Here is a 25,855-nt window from a genome sequence, read left to right as displayed (position 1 = left end):
AATCTATGATTAATTGTAATGAAGTGGGATTTTCATATAATTCTTTTTCTAACAGAAACTTTGGACATGAAAGTGTGCCATAGCCTAAAATTGTGTTTGTATGATTGTACCAAATTTAAATTCCAAACGCAAGAAATATTTTGGGTACGTGGATATTGACCAAGCAAATATAGACAAATTTAAAAAAAGAAACTTTATATTTCAAATTCAAAGCAGTTATAACATGTAAACAAGTCAATATCTAAATTTCAATTTCAAAATTGTTTTTTAGGGTAAGGATAATCTCGTCACTCAATGATACAAAATGCCAGAGCAGTGTCCCAAACCGCTAATAGAAAAGGTAGGCGGCAATAGCGTCATGCACTATACGTCTCCCACCCGAAAGGCATAACTCAAGGGAGTGAGGGAGAGAGGTAATTAAGCAGTAAGCCCAATTGAAGAGTTAGAAGGGAAGGCATTTTGCCAGATTGTTCAAACAATGGAAGATGCAGGAGGGAAGGCATCGTGCAAGATGGTTCAACGGCCTGATCACCTACTTGACTATGTATGTATAATCTTCTTTGATATACATTCCCCCCCGGCAAGTGCTCTCTGACAGACAATTTAGGGTTGGGAAAACCCTAAGTTTATTGAAATTAAAACTACATTCAAATGTTTGATTACAAGTTCTACCACCCTTGAAAACCCTAATTCTTCTTTGATATAATTAACTTCTTGAAGACTGATCATGTGTGTTTCTGAATATAATATGATAGACTACTTCGTCGAATCATGCCGATCGCACACCCAACAACACACAACTGTAAGTTCTCTTCCTTTTCTTTTCATAATGCCTGATATCATAATTCCTCTTCGGATATTAAGTACTGTTACTCGTATTCATGTGATCTGTTTAATAGATATTTTCTTTTACGGCTCCAGATTGGGTTCATCTCTGTAGTTGTAATAGGATGAACTGAGAACACGTGAGAGCATAAGACATCAATGGCCCCCTGTCGAATCAGACATGCGGCTGAGTTCTGAATATTCATAATACGTTATTAATATAAATGACAAAATGAATATCATTTTATGGATTGGAAGGATATTTCAAAAAATTCCATAGCAATTTTTTTCTTGGTGGTGTTTGTAAAAAAGTAACTTCATTATTTGATTCAGAATTTTTTTCGAAGAAGGAATTGCTCAATTTCCTCTTCTTGGATCACAGATATTACACATATATATTGTTTTACGTCGATCATGCCAATTTTTCTATACAATTCATTATTAATTCATAAACGAACTAGTAAAATATCCCTGAATTTACGTGGTTTGCACTTGTTTTATGTTGTAGAAGATCTTGAGTTTCAACATCTAATTTCAATAGCATTCTTCCTTTTTGGGTGCCATACTTGTTCATTATGTGTAACTTTCAAGTTTTGTGGCTATCAGTGTCGATGCTGCTGCTATAGAGTCACACCAACATCAATACCAAAAGCTTACAAAATATGATGGGGATAGTGCTACACTAGTTATAGATACAGCTACAAAATATGGTATTGAAGTTTCGCAAGATTCTCTTGCTACTTGTTGGGAATGCAGCCAAAAGATTATGAAAGGAGAGGTGGTTTTTAATGTATCTAACTTTGTTCTCCAGAGATCATTTTTAAATCTTTATTTCCTTATGTGTGGCGAACCAGATTCATAAAGTCATGCATTATGTACATAAACCAAACATTTTTCCTCTGGACATGTTTTTCAGAGATAATCAGATATCTGGTGTAGTGAATTACCATTGGAATGCGTGTCTGCCCTATTTATCAATGACAGCAGATTAATTGATGGGCATGGGAAAGGCTCTAGTAAACCCCCCCCCCCTGGTTATTGAGTACCAAAACACTAGTCTCTAATTAAGAACAATGTAGTTGGTTCAATCGATCCAAAAATTTAAAATGTTTGGGAAGCTTCTATTCTAGCAAAATTTGGCGCTAGAATAGCATCTTCTAAAATAATATTGTGAAGAACATTTCAAAGTCAAAGCAAATCATTTGAAAGCTTATTGGTGGAAGGCGATGGGATTGATGGGAATGTTTGAAGTCTTGAGGTTTCACTATGTTTAAATCCTGCGTCATCTATTGATAATTTCTAAGTCTATCGTATAGATTTTGATCCTATGAATTGCCTTCCTTTTCTGCTGAGATGGCATGGATACATATAGAAAGTAAATGCCACTTAATTGCTGATCACTGGTTGTGCTTCTCAAAATCTAGGTTCGTGTATTCTTAAGGGTCGAGGGACAAGCCAGTAAGAGATTGCTGTTGGACCATGCCAACTGTTTCATGAATTTGTACCCATCTATCCAAGTGGAGAAGTTGGCTGGATGGGAAACTCTTCCGGCTTCTGATCAGGAAGCTGTTCTTTTACTGGTCAAGAAGGTTCCTCCTGCAGCACTAACTGGTATGTGAAATTGTTATGAATGCCTTGGTGACTCTTGTATACTTATATCATGTTTGTATGTCACTGGTTACCATCAATTTCTCATACGGTGTCTTCCTAGACATTAAAGATATGGGAAAAGAGGATAGAGAACTCCCACAATCAGCTTCTAAAACCGGTACAAAACGTAGGAAAGATCTCGATGGTGATCAAAATTTAAAAGTTGCCAAGGCTGAATTAGATGTGTGTTGGGAAAACTAGGGACAACTAACTGGATCAATTCAGCGGAATACAATTCACAATTCACAAGTCCCAATCCTTTTTCCCTCTTTGTGCAGTAAAAAACAGAATCAAACAATGAACAAATATAATGCAACAATCACACAAATCAACACCAAGATTTTTACGTGGAAAACCCGATGCGGGAAAAACCACGGGACCGGAGTCCACCTAAAAACTTCCACTATCACAAATAATGGGTTCACAATTGTTCTTCCTCAGATTCAACTAAGGGCTACAACACATATATCATCAAGAACAACTTATTCTCGGATTACAACAAGATTAAAGGAGAATTATTTGAGAAAACTCACAATACTGACAGCCCCGTTTTCTGTCAAAACGGCCAGCTTTCACACCACCAATCTTCGATCCAACCGTCCAGAATGAAGAGGAACGTGTCTAGAAGCTGCTGTCAAAATCTCAGCTCGATCCAACGGTGAACGAGCTGGAAATCGAAGAAAGAACGCAGGCTGCTCTGCTGCCTCTTCTTCTTTTCTTTCTCTCGGTTTTCTTCTCCTCTCTTCTGTTTCTCTCTACTGCATCTACAGTAGCCGATTTAAATTCCAAGAGACAGCAACTGTCTCTTGATAATTAATGTGGTGGTCCCACCATCACATGGTGCGAGACCACACACAACAAATCTCCCCCTCACGCACCATGTGAGGAATTCGCCATACTGGCGATCAACATGTAAGCTTCAATTTAGGAGGCTCTGACAAGCCTGCCTCCCTTCTGCAAAACTCAAACTTCTCTCTCGGTAGAGGTTTGGTCATCATGTCTGACACGTTGTTATCGGTATGGATCTTCTCAACAACAAATGACTTCATCTCCATAGCATCTCGAATCCATTGATATCTAACCTCAATGTGCTTTGATCGAGAGTGAAAAGTAGGATGCTTACTGAGATGGATTGCACTTTGACTATCACAGTGCAACACAAAGTTCTCTTGAACTATGCCAAGTTCATGTAAGAACTTCTTCATCCATAACAACTCTTTGCCCCCTTCAGTAAGAGCAATATATTCAGCCTCTGTAGTGGATAGTGCCACACATTTTTGCAACCTTGATTGCCATGAGACTGCTCCCCCTGCAAACTTCATCAAGTATCCTGATGTGGACTTTCTAGAATCAACATCACCAGCCATATCTGCATCTGTGTATCCATCCAACACAGGTTTATCATTACCAAAACATAAGCTGAAACTAGAAGTACCTTTGAGATACCTGAGTATCCATTTCACTGCTGACCAGTGTTCTTTACCAGGATTGGAGAGGAACCGACTAACCACACCAACTGCATGAGCTATATCCGGCCTTGTGCAAACCATGGCATACATCAAGCTACCAACTGCGGATGCATAAGGAACCTTTTTCATCTCATCTCTTTCTTCATCACTTGAAGGACACTGCTTAGAACTTAGTTTAAAGTGGCTTGCAAGTGGAGAACAAATCGGTTTGGAGTTGCTCATGTTGAATCTCTCAAGTACCTTTTGAACATATCTCTCCTGAGATAGCCAAAGTTTCTCCTTCTTCCTGTCACGTGTGATCTTCATGCCAAGAATCTGTTTTGCCGGTCCTAAGTCTTTCATTGCAAAAGACTTGCTTAACTCTTCCTTCAACATCTGAATCTTCTTAGCATCATGGCCAACAATCAACATATCATCCACATACAACAAGAGAATAATAAAATTTCCATCTGGAAACCTTTTCATAAATACACAATGATCAGAAGTGGTCCTGTCATAACCATGATCCACCATGAAAGAATCAAACTTCTTATACCATTGTCTTGGAGCTTGCTTTAACCCATATAGACTCTTTTTCAACTTGCAAACTAATTGCTCTTTACCTTTTGCTTCAAACCCTTCAGGCTGCTCCATGTAGATTTCTTCATCTAAATCACCATGGAGAAAGGCAGTTTTCACATCAAGTTGCTCAACTTCAAGATTCAAACTAGCAGCTAAGCCAAGCACAACTCGGATTGAAGACATCTTGACCACTGGTGAAAAGATTTCTTCAAAATCAATACCCTTCTTCTGACCGAAGCCTTTCACAACCAATCTTGCCTTGTACCTTGGTTGTGAGCAATGTTCATCAATTTTCAACCTGAACACCCATTTGTTCTTGAGTGCTCTCTTACCTTTAGGAAGCTTCACTAACTCAAAAGTATGGTTTTCATGCAAGGATTTCATCTCTTCTTGCATTGCTTGCAACCACTCACTTTTCTTCTCATGTGACATGGCTTCATCAAAGCATTCTGGCTCTCCCCCGTCAGTAACCAGCACATACTCATGAGGAGAGTATTTAGTGGAAGGTTGGCGAAGTCTGGTTGACCTCCTCAATTGTGGCTCATCTGGAGCTTCCTGCATAACCTGTTCAGGAATAACATCAATATCATCATTAGCTGATTCAGGATCACCAACTAATGGCTCATTAAGAAAACCATCATTTTCATCATTTTGCAAGTCTCCCCCATGATTAGCAGGCATCAAAGGTAACTGTGAAGTAGGTCTTGGATTTGAATTAGATGGAATAAAAGTTGTAGACTCTGTTTTCTCCTTCAGTTCAAAGTCTTCAATGGTTTGATCTTCAAAGAAGATAACATCTCTGCTTCTCACAATTTTCTTCTCCTTTGGATCCCACAACCTATAGCCAAACTCATCATCTTCAGATCCCAAGAAAATACACTGCTTTGTCTTGCTGTCAAGCTTAGACCTTTCATCTCTAGGAACATGTACAAATGCTTTGCATCCAAACACTCTCAAGTGTGCATAGGAAACATCTTTTCCTTTCCAAACTCTATCTGGAACATCAAACTCAAGAGGAACTGATGGAGAAAGGTTGATCATGACAACTGCAGTCTTCATTGCCTCACCCCAAAAGGACTTAGGCAGCTTTGCATGAGAGAGCATACATCTAATTCTTTCAACAATGGTTCTGTTCATTCTCTCAGCCACTCCATTCTGCTGTGGAGTCTTAGGAACTGTCTTCTCCAACTTGATACCCTGTTCCCTGCAGTACTTCTCAAAAGGACCTCTATATTCACCACCATTGTCTGCTCGAACACATTTCAGCTTTCTACCAGTTTCTCTTTCAACTCTGGCATGGAAATCCTTAAAGACATCAAGCACCTGATCTTTGGATTTCAAACAAGTGGCCCAAATCTTCCTGGAGTGATCATCAATAAAACTAACAAAGTACAATGCACCTCCAAGAGACTTATCAATCATAGAGCAAACATCAGTATGAACTAAATCAAGAACATGTGACCTTCTATGTGAAGGTGATCTTTGAAATGCAACTCTATGTTGTTTACCAACTAAACAATGAGTACATGTGTTCAAGTTCATACCTTTCAATGGAAGGTAGTTCTTCTTGGCAAGAATGCCAAGGCCTTTCTCACTCAAATGCCCAAGCCGCTTATGCCATAGATCAGTAGAGCAATCTTCAATTGCATTCACCTCCCCTTTGATCACCTTGGCTTGTGACATGTAGAGACCCATCTTCTTCCCTTTAGCAACAATTAGGGAATTTCTGGAGAGCTTCCATTTACCATCTCCAAAGTAACTGTGATAGCCTTCTTCATCAAGAGTACCAGTAGAGATCAAATGTAGGCGCATATCAGGCACATGCCTAACATCTTTGAGTAGCAACTTGCACCCAGTATTGGTTTCCAACCAAATATCTCCAATGCCCACAACACTAGCCATCCCTTGATTTCCCATCCTAACTTGACCAAAGTCACCAGCAGTGTAGGATGTGTAAAAATCATGTCGGGGTGTAACATGGTAAGAAGCTGCTGAATCTGCAACCCAGGTGGTATCTTGACATGCAAGATTAACACAACCATCATCACACACAATGGCAACATCACCATCAGATACAACTGCAGCTGTACCATTCTCTTCATTCTTGTCTTCATCTCTACCCTTTTTATCTCTTTTATACTTTCTGCAATCCTTTTGCATATGCCCAGGCTTGTCACAATAATAACACTTAAAACCCTTCCTTGACTGAGATCTTCCTCTTGGCTTCCATTTGCCTTTTCTATTGCTGGATTCTCCATCTTGCTTGCCGTGAGAGAACCTGCTTTGACTTCTCCCTCGACTTTCTGTAACAAGTGCATGAGACTCGGAAGTGCTTGTCCCTTTCCTCCTCTTCTCTTCATTGAGGATACAATCCTTCACTGTTTTCAAAGTGAGCTTTCCATTCGGAGTAGAATTGCTAAGTGACACCACTAAAGTCTCCCAACTATCCGGCAATGAACTCAATAGGATTAATGCTTGCATTTCATCGGCTAACTCAAGGTTCATCAATGACAGCTGATTCAAGAACCCTTGGAATACATTTATATGCACTGAAGCATCTTCACCATCTCTATACTTCAAATTCACAAGGTCTCTAATTACAAAAACCTTGTTTTGTGCATTCTCCTTGGCAAAGGTTTCTTCCAACATCTTCCACACTGTATAACAGTCATGTTCTTGAGAAATGTGATTAATGGACTTAGAAGATACCCATTTTCTAACATTAGCGGTAGCCTTTCTATTTAGTCCATTCCATTTTGCATCATCCATATCATCAGGCTTTATTCCTTTACATTCAATCGGCAAAGCCAAATCATTGCAATATAAGTGATCCTCCATCATTGTTTTCCATAGAAAATAATTTGAGGAAGTGAGCTTTATCATGCCCGAATCTTCCTTTTCCATTTTAACTGCACAAGAATTCAATCTACACAACCAAATGCTCTGATACCACTATGTTGGGAAAACTAGGGACAACTAACTGGATCAATTCAGCGGAATACAATTCACAATTCACAAGTCCCAATCCTTTTTCCCTCTTTGTGCAGTAAAAAACAGAATCAAACAATGAACAAATATAATGCAACAATCACACAAATCAACACCAAGATTTTTACGTGGAAAACCCGATGCGGGAAAAACCACGGGACCGGAGTCCACCTAAAAACTTCCACTATCACAAATAATGGGTTCACAATTGTTCTTCCTCAGATTCAACTAAGGGCTACAACACATATATCATCAAGAACAACTTATTCTCGGATTACAACAAGATTAAAGGAGAATTATTTGAGAAAACTCACAATACTGACAGCCCCGTTTTCTGTCAAAACGGCCAGCTTTCACACCACCAATCTTCGATCCAACCGTCCAGAATGAAGAGGAACGTGTCTAGAAGCTGCTGTCAAAATCTCAGCTCGATCCAACGGTGAACGAGCTGGAAATCGAAGAAAGAACGCAGGCTGCTCTGCTGCCTCTTCTTCTTTTCTTTCTCTCGGTTTTCTTCTCCTCTCTTCTGTTTCTCTCTACTGCATCTACAGTAGCCGATTTAAATTCCAAGAGACAGCAGCTGTCTCTTGATAATTAATGTGGTGGTCCCACCATCACATGGTGCGGGACCACACACAACAATGTGATTACTAGCAGGGCTGCATTTGCATCTGCAAAGAACACTAATGATTGGGAACCTAAACTTATGGCTCAATCCAAAGACTCGTGGTCTTTAGCAGAAGAGTGTAAAAGGTACGTGGTAATTCCAGTATTGTGTGGAGTGCTTGAAGCCACTATTCGAACTGACTTTGATTTCCTGGGTCGCTGGTAATACTACTGTTTGAATTATCAAGGGATTGCCAATTTGGAACAGAAAAGAAGCTTCAACTTGAGCCAATCAATGCTAAAGCCCTACCTGAGACATCATGCAAAACTATGCCTGAAGCTTCTGGTGCACCAGATTTTGTGGAGGCTGCTAGTAAATGGTCGGCAACAGAGTCAAAGGTGTGGTCATCGCTCTAAACTTGTCGTCAACTTTTAGGATATGTTTGGAACATTTTATGTAAGGTGGGAAGAGAGAACAATGCTAAACAACAAAGAACAATAAGACGCTAACACTAGAAGAAGATAGAAGCTAGAATTAGAAAATAAGACTCAGGGCTGAGAACCTCTAAAGTCTGAATATATTGATAGTAAATAATAAAAGATGTTCTGTAAATTAGTCTTGGCAGCCTATATATACCATTTGAAGGACTTAATCCTAATTCATATAGGAAAAGGACTTGTTGAAGTCGTTTGCTAACCGTAAATCCAAATAGCATAAGAATTCTTAAACTAAAAAGAAGCAAAAACAGTAGGGAAAACTAATAAGAACAATTTCTGATACATGAACTGTGTAAACATTTTTTTGGTTGTTGACTTGTGAATTTTGCTTAATATGGGTTGATTCTGCAGGAAGAATGCAAGGACAAAAAAGAGGCATTGAGTGATTATGTTATTGACAAGATCGATAAAGGTAGTTGCTCTACCAATTTAGGTTTGATCGAAACATTTATCTTGCTCAATTAACTTATGCCTTTTCGTGTTTGCTTAACTACAGATATTGCAGACATGGCAGATAAGGGTTGCACAATTGATAATGGAGGACTGGATTACAAACTTTTTTTGCTGAGTAAGGCATGGTAAAGCTGCTTTCACTTGCGGTTTTTTTTTTGTGTCTCCCATATGTTCTTTATTCTGGTTGGTGAGATTTTAATGTTTTGGTTGATGTGGGGGGATTGTGCTTTTGTATTACTACTAATCAGGGGGTATATGAAAGAAAGGAGGCTTCTACTCAAGCAAATCGATGCCGAAGCCACACCAGAGACGACATCATGTAAAGCTATGGCTGAAGCTTCTGGAGCACAATGCAAAAGAGATGATGTTGATGGTGATTTGGAGTTGAAAGTTTCCAAAGCTAGAGGAGAGGTGACAACTATATCACTTGAATCTGTAAAAACTTCCAATGATTTGGAAAACAGTAAGCTGGAGGCTGAATCCAAAGAAGTGCAGGGTTTGACAGAAGAATTAGATACATGTGTCAGTGCCAATACCAGAGTTGGTTTCTAAAGTCAGTCGACAACGGAGAGTGATTATATGTGCACTGACTGGCCACCAATAACGTCTATATATGAAGAACGAGACACTTTATGACATTTCCTTTTAACTTGTCATCTTCTTTTTCAAGCAACATATTAATGATTTTTCTATGTGAATTTAATTTGATTGTCTTAAAGATGGTGATTTATGCACCGTTATTTTCCTCATTAGTAAAGTTTTATTTTTCTTGAAACAATTATGATGGATCTTAAAAGGTTAGGTTAAAATTTTGATGTTTTATTGGATAAGATGTTGATTGATTGATTGATTATTATTATTATTATTATTATTATTATTTGCAGTATTCCATATTTTCTAGTTCCATAGCATGTCAATTTCCAGTTCTTCATTATTGAGTTAGCAATATGGATTAATATTTAAGGATAGATATTACCTTCGTTTTTTCTTTTCAAATAAATTGAAATGATTGAAGTTTTTTTATTTGGAATCGTATAATTAGGTCTAATTCCTATTACTTTAGCAGTAATTGTTTATTTACAATATAGTTAGATCTTTGATTAATTAAATTTTTTCTTACCTCCTTTTTTTAATATTTTTAATCAAAGAGGTCAAATTAAGATTGATGTTCAAGTTTTTCCCTTAAATTTTTTACTTAACAAAACAAAAATATAATTATACTATGTAAGATTTGAACTTACAAAAAATTGGGTTTTGAAGATTTGTATTTTACCGAACTAAACTAAGAGCCCTTTTTTATTATAAAAAAGAAAATTGTAAGTAAAAAGATCCTTTTTTTAATTCCATAATGCCTATACTATCTCATATATAAACTATATTTTATATATATATATATATATATATATATATAAAATAAATAATAATATTATATTAAAGTATATTTATCTTAATTGATCCCTTGTTATTGCTCATACGCAAAGTTTATAAGAATGACAGGATTTTAACTCGTAATATTTTGTACCCAAAAAAAGCATACTACCAAGCTGCCCTACATCCTTTTAAAATCCTTGTTTTGTTTTGCACGTACTTATTTCATTTTCTTTTCTCCATTAATTAAGATACATAACTTATCTTGTCATTTCTTCTTCTTCTTCTTCTTCTTCTTCTTTTTCTCATATCATATAACATATAATACGTATAATAATAAACTTAGGTTTCAAATTAAAATTTAGTGAATTCATCATATAAAAAGGTATAAAAAAATTATTTATTTAAAGTGGTTGTGTTTTAATAGTATTTCAAGAACGAAGAAGGCTGATATAGGTAGGGAATTTGATACAGAATATTCGAAGCGGGACAAGAAAACGTGAAGAGAGAGAGAGAGAGAGAGAGAGAGTAACATAAAACAAACAAGATTGATTTATCAGAAAACAAATTTGGTGTCACAGCAGAATTTGAGAGCGTATATAACAGGGTTTTTTTTTTTTTTTGTATTGCGGGTCTGCCCTCACACGTTTGTGTCTGTGTTTTTCTTGCTGCTTGGACTCTTATTGTTGCCCTCTCATTTTAGCTTTCTTGCTCTATTTTGTTTCCTCTTTCTCCTTTGGTTTCTGATCATGCTTATTCTGATGTTTCTTTTTGCTCCCTGCAGGTCTTCTCAGTCTTTGCTTTCCTGCGTCTTGGTTGGGTTTGCAGGGAGTTCATCAGTCTCTATTGTGTGCTGTGAGTTGCTTCGGCTTCGAAGGTTTTTTTTTTTGGCAGTTTTCCATTGCTTGCTTGGCTGTTGTTGTGCTTTTCTTTTCTCTCTGTGCCACTCAATACCTTTTCCTTTTTATGTTTCCATCTCATACCTTTTCTAGGAGTTACAGTTTAAGCACAGTAGTCTGCTGTTTTGAGATCATTGCAATGGTCATTTAATGAGGATGGTAGGGGCCATGCTCTAATTAAAATGATGTTACAGCAATGGTTTCCCACTGTTGTTGTCAACACAGTTTGCATTGAATCCAATGAGGAGTGTCTCAGTGTTCAGGGAGTTGCAGTGACACAAGTCGAATTTGCAGGGTCTGTTGTTTGTTTTTCCTAGCTCATTGTATGTTTTTCCCTTCTTGCTGTCGCCTCTCATTTGTGATCCTGGGAGAGGGTCTGGTTGATCCATGTTGTTGAATACAGCGGTGTTGTTTTCTGGGTGTTTTGTGATCTTTTGAGGATCAGTTTGTTCTGACCAGCTGTCCTGTTGTTGTCTGAGACAAGGTTGAGGGCCGGATCCTATGGTTACGAGAGCTATGGTATCCCCTCGGATGAATTTGCACTTTTCAATTGTGTCTAGATTTTTAAGGTCCATATTTCGCACTAATTAGCCCCTTCCAATTATAGATTTGGTCTGCCTGTTGTTTTTTTTTTTTTTTTTCAATGATGAAAGGTTGTCTTGCATGCATAAACTACAATTAGCTGTTAATTTGGTAGGAGGTCCCTTGCATGATAAATCGAATTATACCCCATACAAAATGCTTATGGCTCCAACTTAAAAAATTGGCGTACTTATAAGTTATTTCAGCAAGATGTCCTTTTAACTCCTTTTGCTATATATATTAGTTTCAAAAAAGAGAGGGAGATGTCAGGAAGGGAGTGTGAAATATAAGTTGTGGCAGACAACAGCAAGCCAACATACAATACTCTTCAGTGTGAAATCTGTGTAGGATAAATTTCAATAGACATTATTTGTTTTGGTTGACAACTTGAGATGACTCTCTCTCTGTTAGATTTTCCACACAAAAAAAATATGGCATAGAGACATGCCAAAAAATCACACGACAAGGTGGAGTTCTATCCCAGTTTTGCATTGGATTTGTACCTCTAGATTTTCTTTTCTTAATTTTGTGCATAGGCTGCATTTATCGAATTAGAATTTTTTTTTATTCTGCTTACTGTTGTTTTTGTGTTGTTAAACTTAATCATGACCAGCTTCTCCTAGGATTCTATCCCATTTTTCTGAGTTCATTGACTTTCCCAGTCTTTTACAGACATGGCTCCAACAACTTTTGCTGGAAACATCTTATTGCCGGGTCCATTTCTTTCATATTATGTTGCCACTCCACTTCAGCAACCCCTTTCACATAACATGGACATTTTAGTTTGTTAATTAGATCATATATTTAGCTATTGTTCTCTTTAGTTAGATCTGTCAAGAAATTAACAGCAGCCCGGGCTTCTCTTTTCAATCGATTTCCTTTATGTTGCTTCTTTTCTATGCTTATTCATCTTGCGTTTGCAGGACACCTAGCTATATAGACACATCTATGATCTATGCTTTTTGTCAACACAGCACCTGTGTTGGTTGTTTATTTGCAGTGCTTGTCTTGCATTGCTTCACCCAGTCGCATGTCATGCTTGTCTATCTTGCGACACGCTACCATATCCTACTCTCTCTTTTTTTATTCGATGCCTTTTTGTTGTGGATAGATGGAACGATATGCATGTTACGTTGATGCAACTTTTTGGCTCTACGATTCAGCTTTCATGTGGGCTTCTCATATGCATGAACAACTCCTTTTCGTCTTCTATTGACTGTTGCTTTACCTCTGTATTACTTTCCTTTTAATGCACCCTTGGCCTTATAGCAAGCTTTAAAAAATTCCTACTCTTTTTAAGTTCCTGCGCGATTAGAACATCATCAAAAGACATTTGCTATGCAAGCCCGCTGCAGCGCGCGGGCAATACATCTAGTGTGTGTGTAGACACATACACACACATTTGAAGAAAGAAAAAAGTTGATATAGGTGAGGAATTTTAAACAGAAACATGGACGAGCAAGAGAGCTCGAAGAAGAGAGAGCCGTTGTCCACGATGGAAGAGGAGCGGCCTTCCAAGGTGCAGAAAAATGAAGATCTGACCGCACCAGAGGAGATTGACAACAGGGTTATCGAATATCTCTATGGAATGGAGGTATGCGATGTTTTTTTTTCCGCCATAAATATAATTGTGCGTTTATAGTAATTGAATCATCTGAAATTGTAGGAAGAATTGTTGTTAAAGAAGATGAATTTCGAGCAACGGATGGGCATAGATGATACCCTATCCATCTATAGGGCAAAGATAGTGGATGTTTTGGCTCTTCTTTCATGCCGTCTTGGTCTTGACCAGGATACTCTACACGCAGCATTTTCATACTACGATAGATACAACTCTTTGAATCCTGTTGTTGATACAGATAAATTGGAGTTAATTGGTGTTTCCTCACTATACATTGCCGGGTAAGATTAATATGAATTTGCCGATTATCTACTTTAAATGCTTTTGTGATTTACTACTGCTTGATATTAATTTGATGAACAGAAAATACGAAGAAAGGGTTGGGATGAAACAATCTTTTTATTTTGTGCAATTTATGGATTCTCCGATTGCAGACGGACAGGTATTTCTTTGTTGGTTCTTATATATCTTGAATTTTTTTTCTTATTGATTTTAGTTTCAATTTTGATACACGGTGGTGTGGATCAAATAAATCTCAAGTAGGAGTAGGAAAATCCTACTCCAAAGCTTGTACAAAGAAGCTAGAAAGCTTTCATCAAAAGCCATACAGAAAATTTGCATTACGAGTATCTGCCTCCGAGTTGGAAAAATTGGGTGCTATTTTGAAACTTGTTATTAAGTCGACACGATCCATTTCATGATGACACATAAAGGGTAGGTACCATGCAATCTCTTTTCTTCTGCTGCTGGTTGCTGATGTCTCTTCTTTTTACGTCTAAGCTCCTTTCTTATGCGTTCTGTTTTTTCATGATAGGTGCTGCTGTGTTTTTCTCTGTTAATTATCTTTATATTGTTAGTGGCACGCCGTAATAGTCCAATGCCTTTGCATTTCCTCTCTTCTTGGGTCGCTTGTTTTATTGCTTGAGTTTCTGTGATTTAGTCTGGTATGCTGCTTCCTCAGTTTCTTCTTTGTATGAGCTTTCAGTTTTGTTGTGGTTTGCTGCTTGAGAATTCAGATGTTTCGGAGAGCTTCTATTTTAGCTGCCTTGGAGTTTTGCTTCTGCCCTTTTGATGCCACTTTCTTGCTGCTGGTCTAGTTGTTGAGTACTGTCTCTGCTACTCTTGTTTTTCTTTCCTTTTCTTTTGGTGGCCCTTGTGCTCCCTGTTTGTTTGTTTGTTCATCTTTATCGTTCCACTGTCTAGGAACTTATTCTTTGCTTCCTTGTTGCTCATTAATGAATCCCTTCGAGCTATCAAGAAAAAATAAATTCAGAGAGCAAAAAAGAAAAACTGGTAGCATCATTTCCTCCTTTGAGAGAATTTTCCTTCCTTTACTTGTTTGTTCACATGTTTAGCACTAAAAGCAGGGTTACAAAGCTGCGTCTTTGGATGGGCCGGCTGCCAGAAACCAACTTGTGCTAATAAATTCTGCTCCCCTTTAATCTGATAAAGTTCCATGCACGTTCAGCCAAACTCGCAACCTTGGGTAAGAGTCTATTTCGCTATATTATTATTTTGTGGTGATATTCCATGTGAGTACGTACTAACAGATTTCTGCACAGAGTTCTACGTTGGAGCAACGATTTCGTTATATGGCAAGTGATATGAAGGAATGTGTGAACATTTTATATGAGTTGCGTTCGGGTAAAAGACACAGAAAGCTTGAAATAAGAGAAAAATACCGGCAAGACCAGGTATTTTTGTCTTTTGGAGCATTCAAAGGTACATTCATATTGTTTGGGATTCATTTTCAAACATTGGATTGCATTTGGAACAGTTCTTAGGTGTGGCAAAATCTCCCCTGCCAGAACTATCTCCTTTTATTTTTTATGATTGCTTGAAGGATGCGGGGCTGTGACTGAAGGATGTGGTGCAACACACGTTAGGAGCTTTGCAGCAGAGTTGGTTTGTTGTTGGAACACTGGGGAAATGCAATCAGTTGTATTCTGGCTAGAATTCAGGGTCGGTGAACAGGTTTTGTGGGTTATTGATGCTGGGTATCTTGTGGTGGTAATGAATTATTCAGGTTTTGTGGTGGTATTAGATTTAATAATTTTTTTTTTGAGTTATTCCAGTTTTATGATTCAGATTGTGGGTGACGCGGGTAATTTTTTTAATGATTTTTTTTTCTCGACTCTATTTTTTAACATTGGATTGATTGGGAGTTGGATTTCATAATTATTTTCTTTTATATATACTTTATGTGGGGTAATCACGGTCTTATGACTCAGGTTGCGAGTTTTGTAAATTAATCATGTTGACTTGAGTTTTTTTTGTTACTTTTTAATTGAATTTTTTTTTTAATTTCATCCTTCAACATTGGGTTAATTGAGAATTGAACTTTATAATTTTTTTTATTTTCTTTTTATGGATTTATCTTAGTCTCTTGACTCGGGTTTGGTAGGTTAAACTGCGTTGACTCGGGTTATTTTTTTGTTTTTTTTTTCAATTTAATCCTTGAGCATTTGGTTGAATGGAAATTGAACTTTATATTTTTTTTAAATTTGTTTTCTATATGATTATCATGGTCTTATAACCTGAGGGTTAGGCCAATTGACTCGGGTTCCTTTTTTTAGTTGAATATTTTTCAATTTCATCCTTTAATATTAAGCTGATTGAAAATTAAATTTTGTAATTTATTTTGGTTTGCACTCTATAAGGTTATCTCATATCTCATGACCTGAGTCATGGGTTTGGTCAGTTGATGTTGGTGGTTTTTTGTGTCTTTTTTTTAATTTGTTTTTTTAATTTCATCCTTCAAGATCGATTGAGAATTAAGATTCATAATTTATTTTGATTTATTTTCTATAGATTTTTCTTGATCTCATGACCCAGATTTAACAAGTTAATTTGGGTTGACTCAGCTCATTTTTTTAGTTAATTTTTTTTTAATTTCATCATTTAGTATTAGGTTGATTGAGAACCGAATTTAATAAAAAAATATTTTTTTTTTCTATAGGAGCTATCAAGATCTCACGACCTGAATAATAGATTTAATAAGTTAAGTTTATCTAGATCGATTTAATATGTTATTATTTTAATATTTTTAAAAAATATTATCTTAATTTTTTTAATCAAACTATATTTTTATTGGTTATTCAAATTATTTTTTTAATTTATCAAGTTAATAATATCAAATCAAATAATCAGATCAATCTATGCATAGTGAAAAAAAAAATCCCATTCACCTAAATATTTTTCTTACATCTAAAAAAAACTTGATATAATCCGTTAGTCAAGGCGGGCAATAATCTAGTGCAAACCTATATGAGAAACCCAATTAATGTAGAACCTCTACAAGATTAACAAATCAATTAGAGACAGATAATTGATACATACAGAAGTTAAAATAAAAAATAAAAAAATTGGAAACCCTCAAACGGGGTAATTAAAGTAAGTACTTGTTTGTTTTTATAATAAAACCATGAAAATTATAAGGATATGATGAGGACATTAAAACAATTAAAATATATATTTTAAAACAAAAACAATTCATTTTTTTCACAATCATTTAAAAAAAAAACAAACAAACATGCTCTAATTAATATACAATGCTGGAGGCCTTGGGGGCTTCGGCTTTTAGGTTCTTCATTGGATCGACTTTTAGGTTCGGCTGGGCTAATTTTTTTCACTGAAAAAAAAAAATACTAAGACGAGCGTAAGTGTTTTTAAGAAAAAAATCTCGGAGGAACTCGTATATTTGAAAACAAATTATTTTGGTTTTGAAACTTGTTGGGGATGGATCAGCCACGGGTATGTGAAAAAGTTGTAAAAGGTTTTCTTACCTGTGTTCTTATCATTTTCTTTGTTGTTTTCTGAGTACTGTTCATGTGCTGCCCTGGCCTGGCTATAATCTGTGCGTATGTGACTGCCAGTATCAGCATTGCAGGTGGATTGGTGCAGGAGCTTTTGGTAAGGTGTACCAGGCTATCGACACCAAAATCAACTGCGTTGTAGCTTTGAAGCTTACAGAGCTTGAAGGTGATGGTAATGATGGAGGTGTACCGGCTGTGTCACTCAGAGAGATGTCCGTCCTGAAGGAGATGGACCATGAAAACATTATTAAGTATAAATGTGAATTATTATTATTATATGACTTTCTTTCCTTCATGGTATTATTATTGTTGTTTAAAAATCGGCGTTCAATTTTCAATTTGTCCTTGAGCTTTGAATTGATGCTATTCTTGATTGATTTTTTGGGAGGGACAGGTTGTTGGATGTGGTGCACCAAGATGGCAAGAGATTGACTCTAGTTTTTGAATTTATGGATGGAGATTTGCTCGAATTTATGAAAGCACATCCAGATCGTTTCAGTGATTCAAATCTAATCAAAGTAAGTTAAGTCCCTCCCTTACAGTACCCACAGTTTCACATGGAAAAAGATTTGGTGTAACTATATGGTTCTGTAGTATGTTCACTGTCTATCTTTGTATGTTGATGCGTGGGCAAGTCAGGAATTTGTTGTTCCTGGATTTTGAATTATCGAATAGAATTTGCAAAGCTCTATCATTTACCTCTTTTTCGGATTTGTTTTTCAGCTGCTATCTGTGGCTTAGCATTCTCTGTTGAAGAATGAGGTTGGTGGAGATTCTTTTGCCAAATTTGTAATACTTGTGTGTTTGTTTGCTTCATTTTCAGAGACTCCTTGGTCAAATTCTCTCTGCTGTTGATCATTGTCATTCTCGAAGGGTTTTCCATCGAGATTTGAAACCAGCAAATTTGCTAGTAAATCAGAAAAATTACACACTGAAAGTTGCTGATTTCGGATTGGCTAAAGCATTCAGCATTCCACAAAAAAAATGCACGCCTCAGGTATTTTTAACCATTAGGGTATATATTTTTTTTGGAAAAGATTAGGGCATATATTTGCACAACATTAAATACCATTATTCTGATTTATGGAATCTGGAATAGTTACACATGTCCTAGCATGAGCATCCAAACTTCAATTAAAGAATTGTGCTTCATTGAAAACTCCTGTGATTTTTTCTTAGGTTTCCCTCCTGCTTCAAGGAAAAACCATGAAGTTGGAAATACCAGGAGCATTCAATATTGCTAATACATGAACACATCACAAACCCACAATTCTAATGACTGGGAAACTTCATTTTCTTTGTATTTGCATATCTGGGCTAACTGTCATTCTTATCCTCTACAGTGCATAACGCTTGCGTACAGAGCACCAGAAGTATTGCTGGGATCAACAGAACATTATGTTGCTGCTGATATGTGGTCGGTAGGATGCATATTTGCTGAGATGGTGAATCAGGAGCGATTGTTTGATACCGTGAATTTGAAGAGGGATCCTGATAGAGATTTTAAGAAGGAGCAATTGAGCTTAATTTTCAGGTTTGAATAGCCTTGCTGCTCTGAGTCGCTCTTCTTTTTTCTAAAATTAAACATATTTCATCTGCGAGCCATGTTTATTTCTATTTTCATTTAATCCCATTTTGAATCTATTCCCAGACAATGAAATCACTATTAATTTGTGGGCGGAAATTAAAGTGTTGTAAATGGCAATGAGGGTGTCTTCTTTTTCTGCATCTTGGCAACATGAGACTTAAAATGACAGCTGAAGCTTGGCTTAAACTAAATTTACTAAGATGTCTTCATGCTTGGATAGTTTCTACAAGGAAAACTTTCCATCTAATACTTGTTAATGCGAATATGAAAAATTGTTTCTTATTTTAACCTAAAAATGAGTAAAGCAAAAGTTAAATGTAAACTTGTCTCCCAGCTGCTTTACATCCATACTATTTTACATTAACTTGTTATTGTTTATATAAAGTATACTGGGTACTCCAGAGCAGGATTCGTTTATTGGAATCACTTTTCCTGATTGTCTATCTAACTTCCCAGAGCATCAGCCTCCGGTAATTAATTGGCTTCCTTACTGAAATATCGTTCATTATCACCAACTCCAAATCTTAACATTCTCAAGAGAGAGTCTGTAATTAAGAATTTTATTTCTTCTCTTTTGTTACAGGAACTGAGAGTTGTTGTTCCAACACTTGGATCAACTGGAATCGACCTTCTTTCGGTAAGTATGATTCTCATTTGCTTAGCTCCCCACCCACACCTGGAAGATATTTACGGTTCAAGCCCTAATGGCCTAGATTAGCTTCTTTGTTCTCTTTTGACCAAATAGTGCTGGTATTCTATCATGAACATCTTCAATTTATTTTTTATTTTTTATTTTTTACAATAATGAATTGCAAACAGAGGAACAGGGACGTCGTCGTTTTTTTTTACTATTTATTATTTGTATTCTATCATGCTGCAGAAAATGCTATGCTTGGATCCTGAAAGAAGAATAACCGCTGCTGCTGCGCTTCGTCATGAGTACTTCCGGGATATTGCAGGGCATTAAGAATTGCAAATTGAATTAACTGGACTAGTAATTTTTCACTCTTATCTTCTCTAGTTTGAATGTTGGAAAACTTGTTCTTCGTGCATGTGTTGTGTGTGATACAGTATGTAGGTGAATGAGGGGATGGATTTTGATCTCAGAGTTCAGTAGTCAATTGTGTTTCATGTCCAAGGATAGTCATAGTATGAAATATAAAAATACAAGTCAGCTTGTTCCCGGCTATTGCGATCTCATTTTGATGCTTTGATTGCCGGAAAAGGAACATATTGTGCCTGCAAGTTTCACTGGAAACTTTATTTTAATTTCATGGTACTGAAGTTAACGACAATGTAAATCTCTAGTTGTCCTGAGGAGACTCGAACTCATGATTATTGGAAAACCAACCTAAAATCTGACCAGTTGAATTACCTCTGTGTTGAAAAACTCGATTTCTAATTGAGCAAATTAAAGATAACATTTTGATTTTCTCAAACTTACTAACATTAAATAATATATCGTTTTACAGATTCTATTATTGATTTCTATCAAGAAACTAGTTGGGGAGTGGGTTTGATGAGTTGATATATTTTAGCCTGTTTTTTTTTTCTTTGATTTTTTTTTTATCTATTTAGTCAATAAAATCATGTTAAGATAACTCTCAACGATTTAATTTAAAACTCAGACTAAACAAAAAAATAATTGAAATTTTTAAAATTTGAATTGTTATACCGAGTTTAATGACAATGTTACAAAAATAAACGGGCTAAAATTATTATTTTTACATTTCAAAAGAAAGGTTTAATTATTTATATAAATAATTAATCAGGTTAATATAATATTTTAATTGTTTATTAAAAATAATTATGTTGTAGCTGAATTGGTTTTGCACACCAAATGAAGATAAAGTTGCGTGTTTGTGGTCAAATCTAATCAACCCAATTAAAATTTTATTTTATGTTTTAAAAGAAAACAGCATTATTTTAAATTTATCCAGTTAATTCACGTAATTATTTTAAATTTATTCGGTTTAATAACTTTACCCATAAATAGCAAAAACATCAATTGTATGAGTGTAGAACACCATTAATTGACCAACAAGACATGGAGGAGGTTGAGCAGTCCTGTTCTTTCCGCACCTAATTAAGATTTATCCTTTATAATAAAATACTCAACATAACTTAAGCAATTAATTTACAAATGACACAGTTAACTTTAATTAATACTGCAAAGTTCCCTTCCCTGCCTCCCTAATTCTTTTCATTTTATTTTAGTTAAAATAAGAATTCATTTCCTAAAATCTGTTGGGCATAGGAATTATAGCAATGAACAAACAAATAAATAATGATTTTATTAATGGAATAAAAGCAAACAAACAAATAAATCCTTGATTTTATTAATCATGAAAATAGTTTTAAATAATTGAACAAAAATTAGATAGCATTGGGATTATGATGTCTGAAGATTCAAATCTCAAATGAAATATTGAAAATATAATTCTCCTTAATTGTGATGGAGATAATTGGTTTTTAATCCAATTAATTTAATAATTATATTTAAAAATCGGTCCAAAAATATCATCACGTGAGCATAAAATTAAAAGGTTAATCATTATGGTTAATATATAGATCATTTTAGGAGTGATAAAATTATATAACATCCATGAAAATTTAGTCAAAACTGAAATTTGAAATCTAATAACAAATAAATTATAAAAACCCTCCACAGTCTTTAATCCTCCGATCATCTTTATAGTAAAATGAAAAATTATTAATGCTGTGTGCTGACGAGGCAAAAATGCTACTGAAGAAGGGGCAAAGGGTGAGCTAATCTTTTTCTTTTTCTTTTTTTCTTTTTCTTTTCCTTGCTTTTGATAACCAATCAAATCTTTAACTTGCAAAGAATTTAGGCAGCACGTCGTCTTCTGAGCAAAAGTGTCGGTGAGAGAGTATGTACACAGTATACTACAGTGTTGTGTGGTACTCTCTCTAGATAGACAGACATGTATAGCGAGAGTGAGACAGAATATGCTGTATCTGCTCTGTCTCTCTCTGCTTAGCTTTCCATTTCAGCTTCGTCTCCACCTACTCATTTACACCACCTGCACCAAATATGCTTTAACATAACAAAACACACAAACCCCATATAATTAGGGCCTTAAAAAAAAGAACTTGTTCACTTGTTGTCAACTAAAACCTCTCTCTTTATTCACATTAACTGTAGTTAGAGAGCAAGAATGGGTGTGGATTTGAGACAAGTGGTTGCCGGGGTGCTGACGCTAACTATGTTTGTGATGCTTGGTAACATGATCAAGAGAGACCATTTTGATTCTGTTGAAGTATGTCCCTTTCAGCCCTTCTTCATAAGTTTCTATAATACTTGATTTTATGTGTGTAGGTGATCTTTTGGTCATTCAAGTTTCGAATTTTTTCTTATTTGAAGCTGTGTTTCTTGATGGGGTTTTAGTATGGATTTAGATCTTTAAACCCTTTTGAAAGCTCACTGTGATAATTCCCACTTTGCATCTGACAAGTAGTGTTCTTGTAGTTCAGTGTAGTAAGATCTACATGTTCTTGGCCCAAATGTCTTGGCTTTATGGTGCTTATACCTTAATTTTTCTTTCTTTGTCACATTCTCATGAGTCTCTGGTTGTTTGTTTGAGTCAATTTTGTTCTTTTGTCAAGTTTGTGTTAGATCTTTAAGGTATTGTCACTGTTGTATTAATTTGTTTAATTAGTGACTTTTATCTTACATTTTTGGATTAAAATTTGAGCTGAGGTGCTGCGTTTATTTCTCCTCTGAGCTACTGATGATATAGAAAAAGCGAAGAAACCGAATTACTTTTTTGCTCTCTAGTTGTTTAGGCTCTCAAAAGCTCTGGTCTTTTTTATGATTCTTTCCTGGAGCAAAGTGAGATTCATAATTACAGGGTTTGATAATTTTCACTTCTTACCTGAGCCATTATCATCTGGAGCATGCTTTCTTGCGAGTTTGATATTTTGGAATCCAAGGAAGCTTTTGATAAATTTCATTCTATGAAGAAACATGTCATCCAACCATCATTTTCTGTGGATCTACATGATTCTCCTTTTCATTATTTTGTATTTTGTTTTGTGAAAGGGGAAATTTCCAGGAGTTAGGGACGTCGAGTTTGATAGCGAGAAGGTTTCAGATCAGGGTCTTGTGACATTTTCCAAAAAGAGTACAAATGGGCCATGGATTGAGAGCGGCCAAGAGCTAAAACCATGTTGGAAAGAGTCAACTTTAGGTAGGTTTACTTGTGAACTTGATAATTACCTAGAGTTTTGTGTGGTATTTATTCCTATATATGCACTCATTGATATACTAAGCATTCTTTTTGTGTGGTATTTATTCTTATATATGCACTCACTGATGCACTAAGCATTCTTTTATAATGTTTCCCTTCCACTTCTCATGAATTCTCACCGATTTAACAGATGAGGTAGAGCCAAAAGGGTTTGTCACTTTGTCATTAACTAATGGTCCTGAGTACCACGTCTCACAGGTATCTGAAGTAGCCATTTAAACTTTCTTTTCGTTTACAGAAGGATTCTGCCTTCATTGTTTTCAAATGAGTGAAACATCTGCTTTCCATTCTTGCTCCTCTCCTCCAAACATTTACATCTCTTTGCCGGTGATTGCATTTTTCCAGATTGCTGATGCAGTGGTGGTAGCAAGATATATTGGAGCAACTCTCGTACTTCCTGACATTAGGGGAAGCAAACCAGGAGATGAAAGGTTAGCAGCATGTCACTTTCATGACAATCACCCTGTTGGGTTTTTTATTATCATTATTATTATTATTATTGGAACAAATATAGTTGCTGCCCCTTTTTATGTCATTAGATTTATTTGAGATGATTTGGATGGTAAATCCCTTAAGAAGAGTCTAGCTTTTCTATTTTGTCTTGCTCTATTTTATTTTTATGTGGAAAAGGGGAAGTGGTGTTGTGGGTGAAGTTGATATTTTCTTTGCAAATAAGTTTTTTCCTGTTATTAATTCAACCATAATTGTAAACCTTTTTTATTCTTTTGAACCGCACCATAACCATTTGACTTTGTGCCTCTTTTTTCTGTATCATTATGTTGTTTCTGCAGTTTGCAATCTCAAACAGTTTGTTTTTCCACTTTCAATGAATTAAGTCTTGAGAAAAAATGTGTAAAGCAAGATTCATTGCTATCGCTGCTGGAACAATAATGGAAATGGCAACTTCACCCATCTCTTTTTGGGGAAATGTTTTATGAACTTACAAATTTAAACCTCGCCTATTAATTGCATTTTGACACTTAAATGTCAAACAGTTTCCAGTTTCATGTTTGCTTAATTGTATTTATGTTTAAAGCTTTATGGCTTATTGTAAGTCCTTGTAAGGCATGCACATTTTGGCTTCGCTGCAATGCCTAACTGAATCAGCTAGTTTTTTTTTTTTTATCCCAAAAATATTACTGTCTAGGCACCATAAATTTATTCTCTGAAGAAATTTTCAATATATGATCAGGGAGTGAATTAACTTCACCGAGAGCTTTTGGGTGCATTCTAACAAATTGACAATTTACAGGAAATTTGAAGAAATATATGATGTTGATAAATTTGTGAAAAGCCTGGATGGGGTGGTTAAAGTAGTTAAAGGTCTGCCTGATGATGTATCGATTCGAGATTTTGCTGTTGTCAAGGTCCCTAATCGAATTTCAGATGATCACATTGCTGAGCAAATCAAACCAGTCTTTAAAACAAATAGCAACATAAGACTGGCTACTTTCTTCCCTTCAGTAAATATGAGAAAGACCACAAAAACAAGTGCCAGTGATTCAGTTGCATGTTTGGCGATGTTTGGAACTTTACAGTTGCAGCCAGAGGTTAATGAAGTGGTTGACTCCATGATTGAGAGGCTAAGAACTTTGAGTCGCAAGTCTAATGGACAATTTATTGCCGTGGACTTGAGAGTTGAGATATTGGAAAAAAAAGGTTGCCATGGAAGCAGTTCAGCTGGAACAAAAAGCTGTTTTAGTGCCCAGGAGATTGCTATATTTTTGAGGAAAATGGGATTTGACAAGGATACCACAATCTACCTCACTCAGCCTAGATGGGACGAAAGCCTTGATGTTCTGAAGGATATATTCCCTAAAACTTATACTAAGGTTAGGCATTTTCCATTGGTTTCTCCTTTCTATTGTTTTCCCGCAAGTTAGTCTAATTCATTCTTTACCTCTGAAAACTTTTGCAGGAAAGCATAATGCCTGCTGACAAAAAGGCAAAATTCCTCGAATCAGAAGACTCAGAGTTCGAGAAGGTTATTGACTTCTACATGTGCTCTCAGAGTGATGTCTTTGTACCAGCCATCTCTGGCCTATTTTATGCCAATGTTGCTGGTAAGAGAATAGCATCTGGCAAGACTCAAATACTCGTTCCGTCTGACATTCCGGGCTCCTCTGCCGCTGTCACCAGCCATTTCTCCCCCTATATTTCCAAGAAGAACCACATGGCACATTCCTGTTATTGCAAGTAATCCATGCCAAGAAACCCTGAAGAGAGCACAATACAGCTTATGTTGAAGCCTTCAGTAATAGTTGTCACTTTCTCCATTGCCGCAAACAAGCTTTTCCAGTAAGCAGATGAACAAGTGAGTTGCACCATTCACACTTCAATTTGGGAGTGAAAGCACCCCGAAGTAGAAGTTTACTGTGTCAGTATGATTTTTTAAAGATTTGTTCTATATAAATAGGACAAGTAGTTCTGTGAGTTATAATGTTCAAGAATTTGTTTATTTTTGTTGTAAAATAAGTCGCCATTGTGTGTTTTTTTTCTTCTTGAAACCAATATTAAAAATATTTATTAAATTCTCCTGAGTACATTGCAGCTATCTGATAATGAAGATTTTAGGATCATATCAAAATTCTTTTGTAGAAGAATTTTGCCTTCTGAACTAAGGGCTTTATAGGGACACGAAGGCAACCCAGATAGGTGGAA

General features: G+C 36.0%; 4 protein-coding genes across 8 annotated transcripts; all 4 read left to right on the top strand.

Moving 5' to 3' along the window:
• Window positions 1–306: 306 nt before the first annotated feature.
• Window positions 307–9,901, top strand: LOC7490856 (poly [ADP-ribose] polymerase 1-like). 5 transcript variants are annotated; one of them, XM_052454902.1, is made up of 10 exons: window positions 307–544; window positions 756–802; window positions 1,432–1,615; window positions 2,250–2,436; window positions 2,537–2,661; window positions 8,140–8,246; window positions 8,348–8,498; window positions 8,949–9,009; window positions 9,094–9,165; window positions 9,299–9,441. In XM_052454902.1, exons 1-10 carry the CDS (start codon window positions 479–481, stop codon window positions 9,307–9,309), a joined length of 1,011 nt encoding a protein of 336 aa, XP_052310862.1. In that variant the 5' UTR covers window positions 307–478; the 3' UTR covers window positions 9,310–9,441. The 5 variants fall into 5 exon arrangements, with proteins under 5 accessions (XP_052310862.1, XP_052310859.1, XP_052310858.1 ...); XM_052454899.1 differs by having other exon boundaries at window positions 325–544; window positions 2,546–2,661; window positions 9,094–9,175; window positions 9,299–9,901; XM_052454898.1 differs by having other exon boundaries at window positions 326–544; window positions 9,094–9,175; window positions 9,299–9,901.
• Window positions 9,902–11,038: 1,137 nt separating this feature from the next.
• LOC18101269 (G2/mitotic-specific cyclin C13-1) lies at window positions 11,039–15,732 on the top strand. Its single transcript, XM_052454894.1, has 8 exons — window positions 11,039–11,070; window positions 11,203–11,295; window positions 13,346–13,493; window positions 13,566–13,801; window positions 13,884–13,962; window positions 14,537–15,006; window positions 15,083–15,214; window positions 15,298–15,732. The coding sequence occupies exons 3-6, from the start codon at window positions 13,350–13,352 to the stop codon at window positions 14,615–14,617; spliced, it is 540 nt and encodes a 179-aa protein (XP_052310854.1). The 5' UTR covers window positions 11,039–11,070; window positions 11,203–11,295; window positions 13,346–13,349; the 3' UTR covers window positions 14,618–15,006; window positions 15,083–15,214; window positions 15,298–15,732.
• Window positions 15,733–16,628: 896 nt separating this feature from the next.
• On the top strand, window positions 16,629–20,112 carry LOC7490855 (cell division control protein 2 homolog B). Its single transcript, XM_052454893.1, has 8 exons — window positions 16,629–17,273; window positions 17,396–17,586; window positions 17,730–17,853; window positions 18,159–18,332; window positions 18,679–18,869; window positions 19,309–19,393; window positions 19,507–19,560; window positions 19,804–20,112. Exons 1-8 carry the CDS (start codon window positions 17,259–17,261, stop codon window positions 19,888–19,890), a joined length of 921 nt encoding a protein of 306 aa, XP_052310853.1. The 5' UTR covers window positions 16,629–17,258; the 3' UTR covers window positions 19,891–20,112.
• A 1,706-nt stretch (window positions 20,113–21,818) lies between these two features.
• Window positions 21,819–25,725, top strand: LOC18101267 (protein MANNAN SYNTHESIS-RELATED 2). The gene is made up of 6 exons (XM_006379336.3): window positions 21,819–22,204; window positions 22,987–23,134; window positions 23,325–23,392; window positions 23,540–23,625; window positions 24,447–25,026; window positions 25,113–25,725. Exons 1-6 carry the CDS (start codon window positions 22,103–22,105, stop codon window positions 25,392–25,394), a joined length of 1,266 nt encoding a protein of 421 aa, XP_006379398.1. The 5' UTR covers window positions 21,819–22,102; the 3' UTR covers window positions 25,395–25,725.
• The last annotated feature ends 130 nt before the right edge of the window (window positions 25,726–25,855 follow it).

This window comes from Populus trichocarpa, chromosome 8 (assembly GCF_000002775.5).
Source record: "Populus trichocarpa isolate Nisqually-1 chromosome 8, P.trichocarpa_v4.1, whole genome shotgun sequence".
Lineage (NCBI taxonomy): Eukaryota > Viridiplantae > Streptophyta > Magnoliopsida > Malpighiales > Salicaceae > Populus > Populus trichocarpa.
Note: the sequence above shows the minus strand (reverse complement) of the source record. Positions and strands in the feature narration are given on the sequence as shown.

Excerpts from the sequence above, each read along its gene's own strand:
- LOC7490856 (XM_052454898.1), top strand. The coding sequence starts at position 479 with ATGGAAGATGCAGGAGGGAAGGCATCGTGCAAGATGGTTCAACGGCCT. Across the intron at positions 9,010-9,093 it reads TATTGACAAGATCGATAAAG|ATATTGCAGACATGGCAGAT; the intron begins GTAGTTGCTCTA and ends GCTTAACTACAG. Across the intron at positions 9,176-9,298 it reads TTTTTGCTGAGTAAGGCATG|GGGGTATATGAAAGAAAGGA; the intron begins GTAAAGCTGCTT and ends ACTACTAATCAG.
- LOC18101269 (XM_052454894.1), top strand. The coding sequence starts at position 13,350 with ATGGACGAGCAAGAGAGCTCGAAGAAGAGAGAGCCGTTGTCCACGATG. Across the intron at positions 13,494-13,565 it reads AATATCTCTATGGAATGGAG|GAAGAATTGTTGTTAAAGAA; the intron begins GTATGCGATGTT and ends CTGAAATTGTAG. Across the intron at positions 13,802-13,883 it reads TCCTCACTATACATTGCCGG|AAAATACGAAGAAAGGGTTG; the intron begins GTAAGATTAATA and ends TTTGATGAACAG.
- LOC7490855 (XM_052454893.1), top strand. Across the intron at positions 18,333-18,678 it reads AAAAAAAATGCACGCCTCAG|TGCATAACGCTTGCGTACAG; the intron begins GTATTTTTAACC and ends TATCCTCTACAG. Across the intron at positions 19,394-19,506 it reads TCCCAGAGCATCAGCCTCCG|GAACTGAGAGTTGTTGTTCC; the intron begins GTAATTAATTGG and ends CTTTTGTTACAG.
- LOC18101267 (XM_006379336.3), top strand. The coding sequence starts at position 22,103 with ATGGGTGTGGATTTGAGACAAGTGGTTGCCGGGGTGCTGACGCTAACT. Across the intron at positions 23,135-23,324 it reads TTGGAAAGAGTCAACTTTAG|ATGAGGTAGAGCCAAAAGGG; the intron begins GTAGGTTTACTT and ends CCGATTTAACAG. Across the intron at positions 25,027-25,112 it reads TCCCTAAAACTTATACTAAG|GAAAGCATAATGCCTGCTGA; the intron begins GTTAGGCATTTT and ends AAACTTTTGCAG.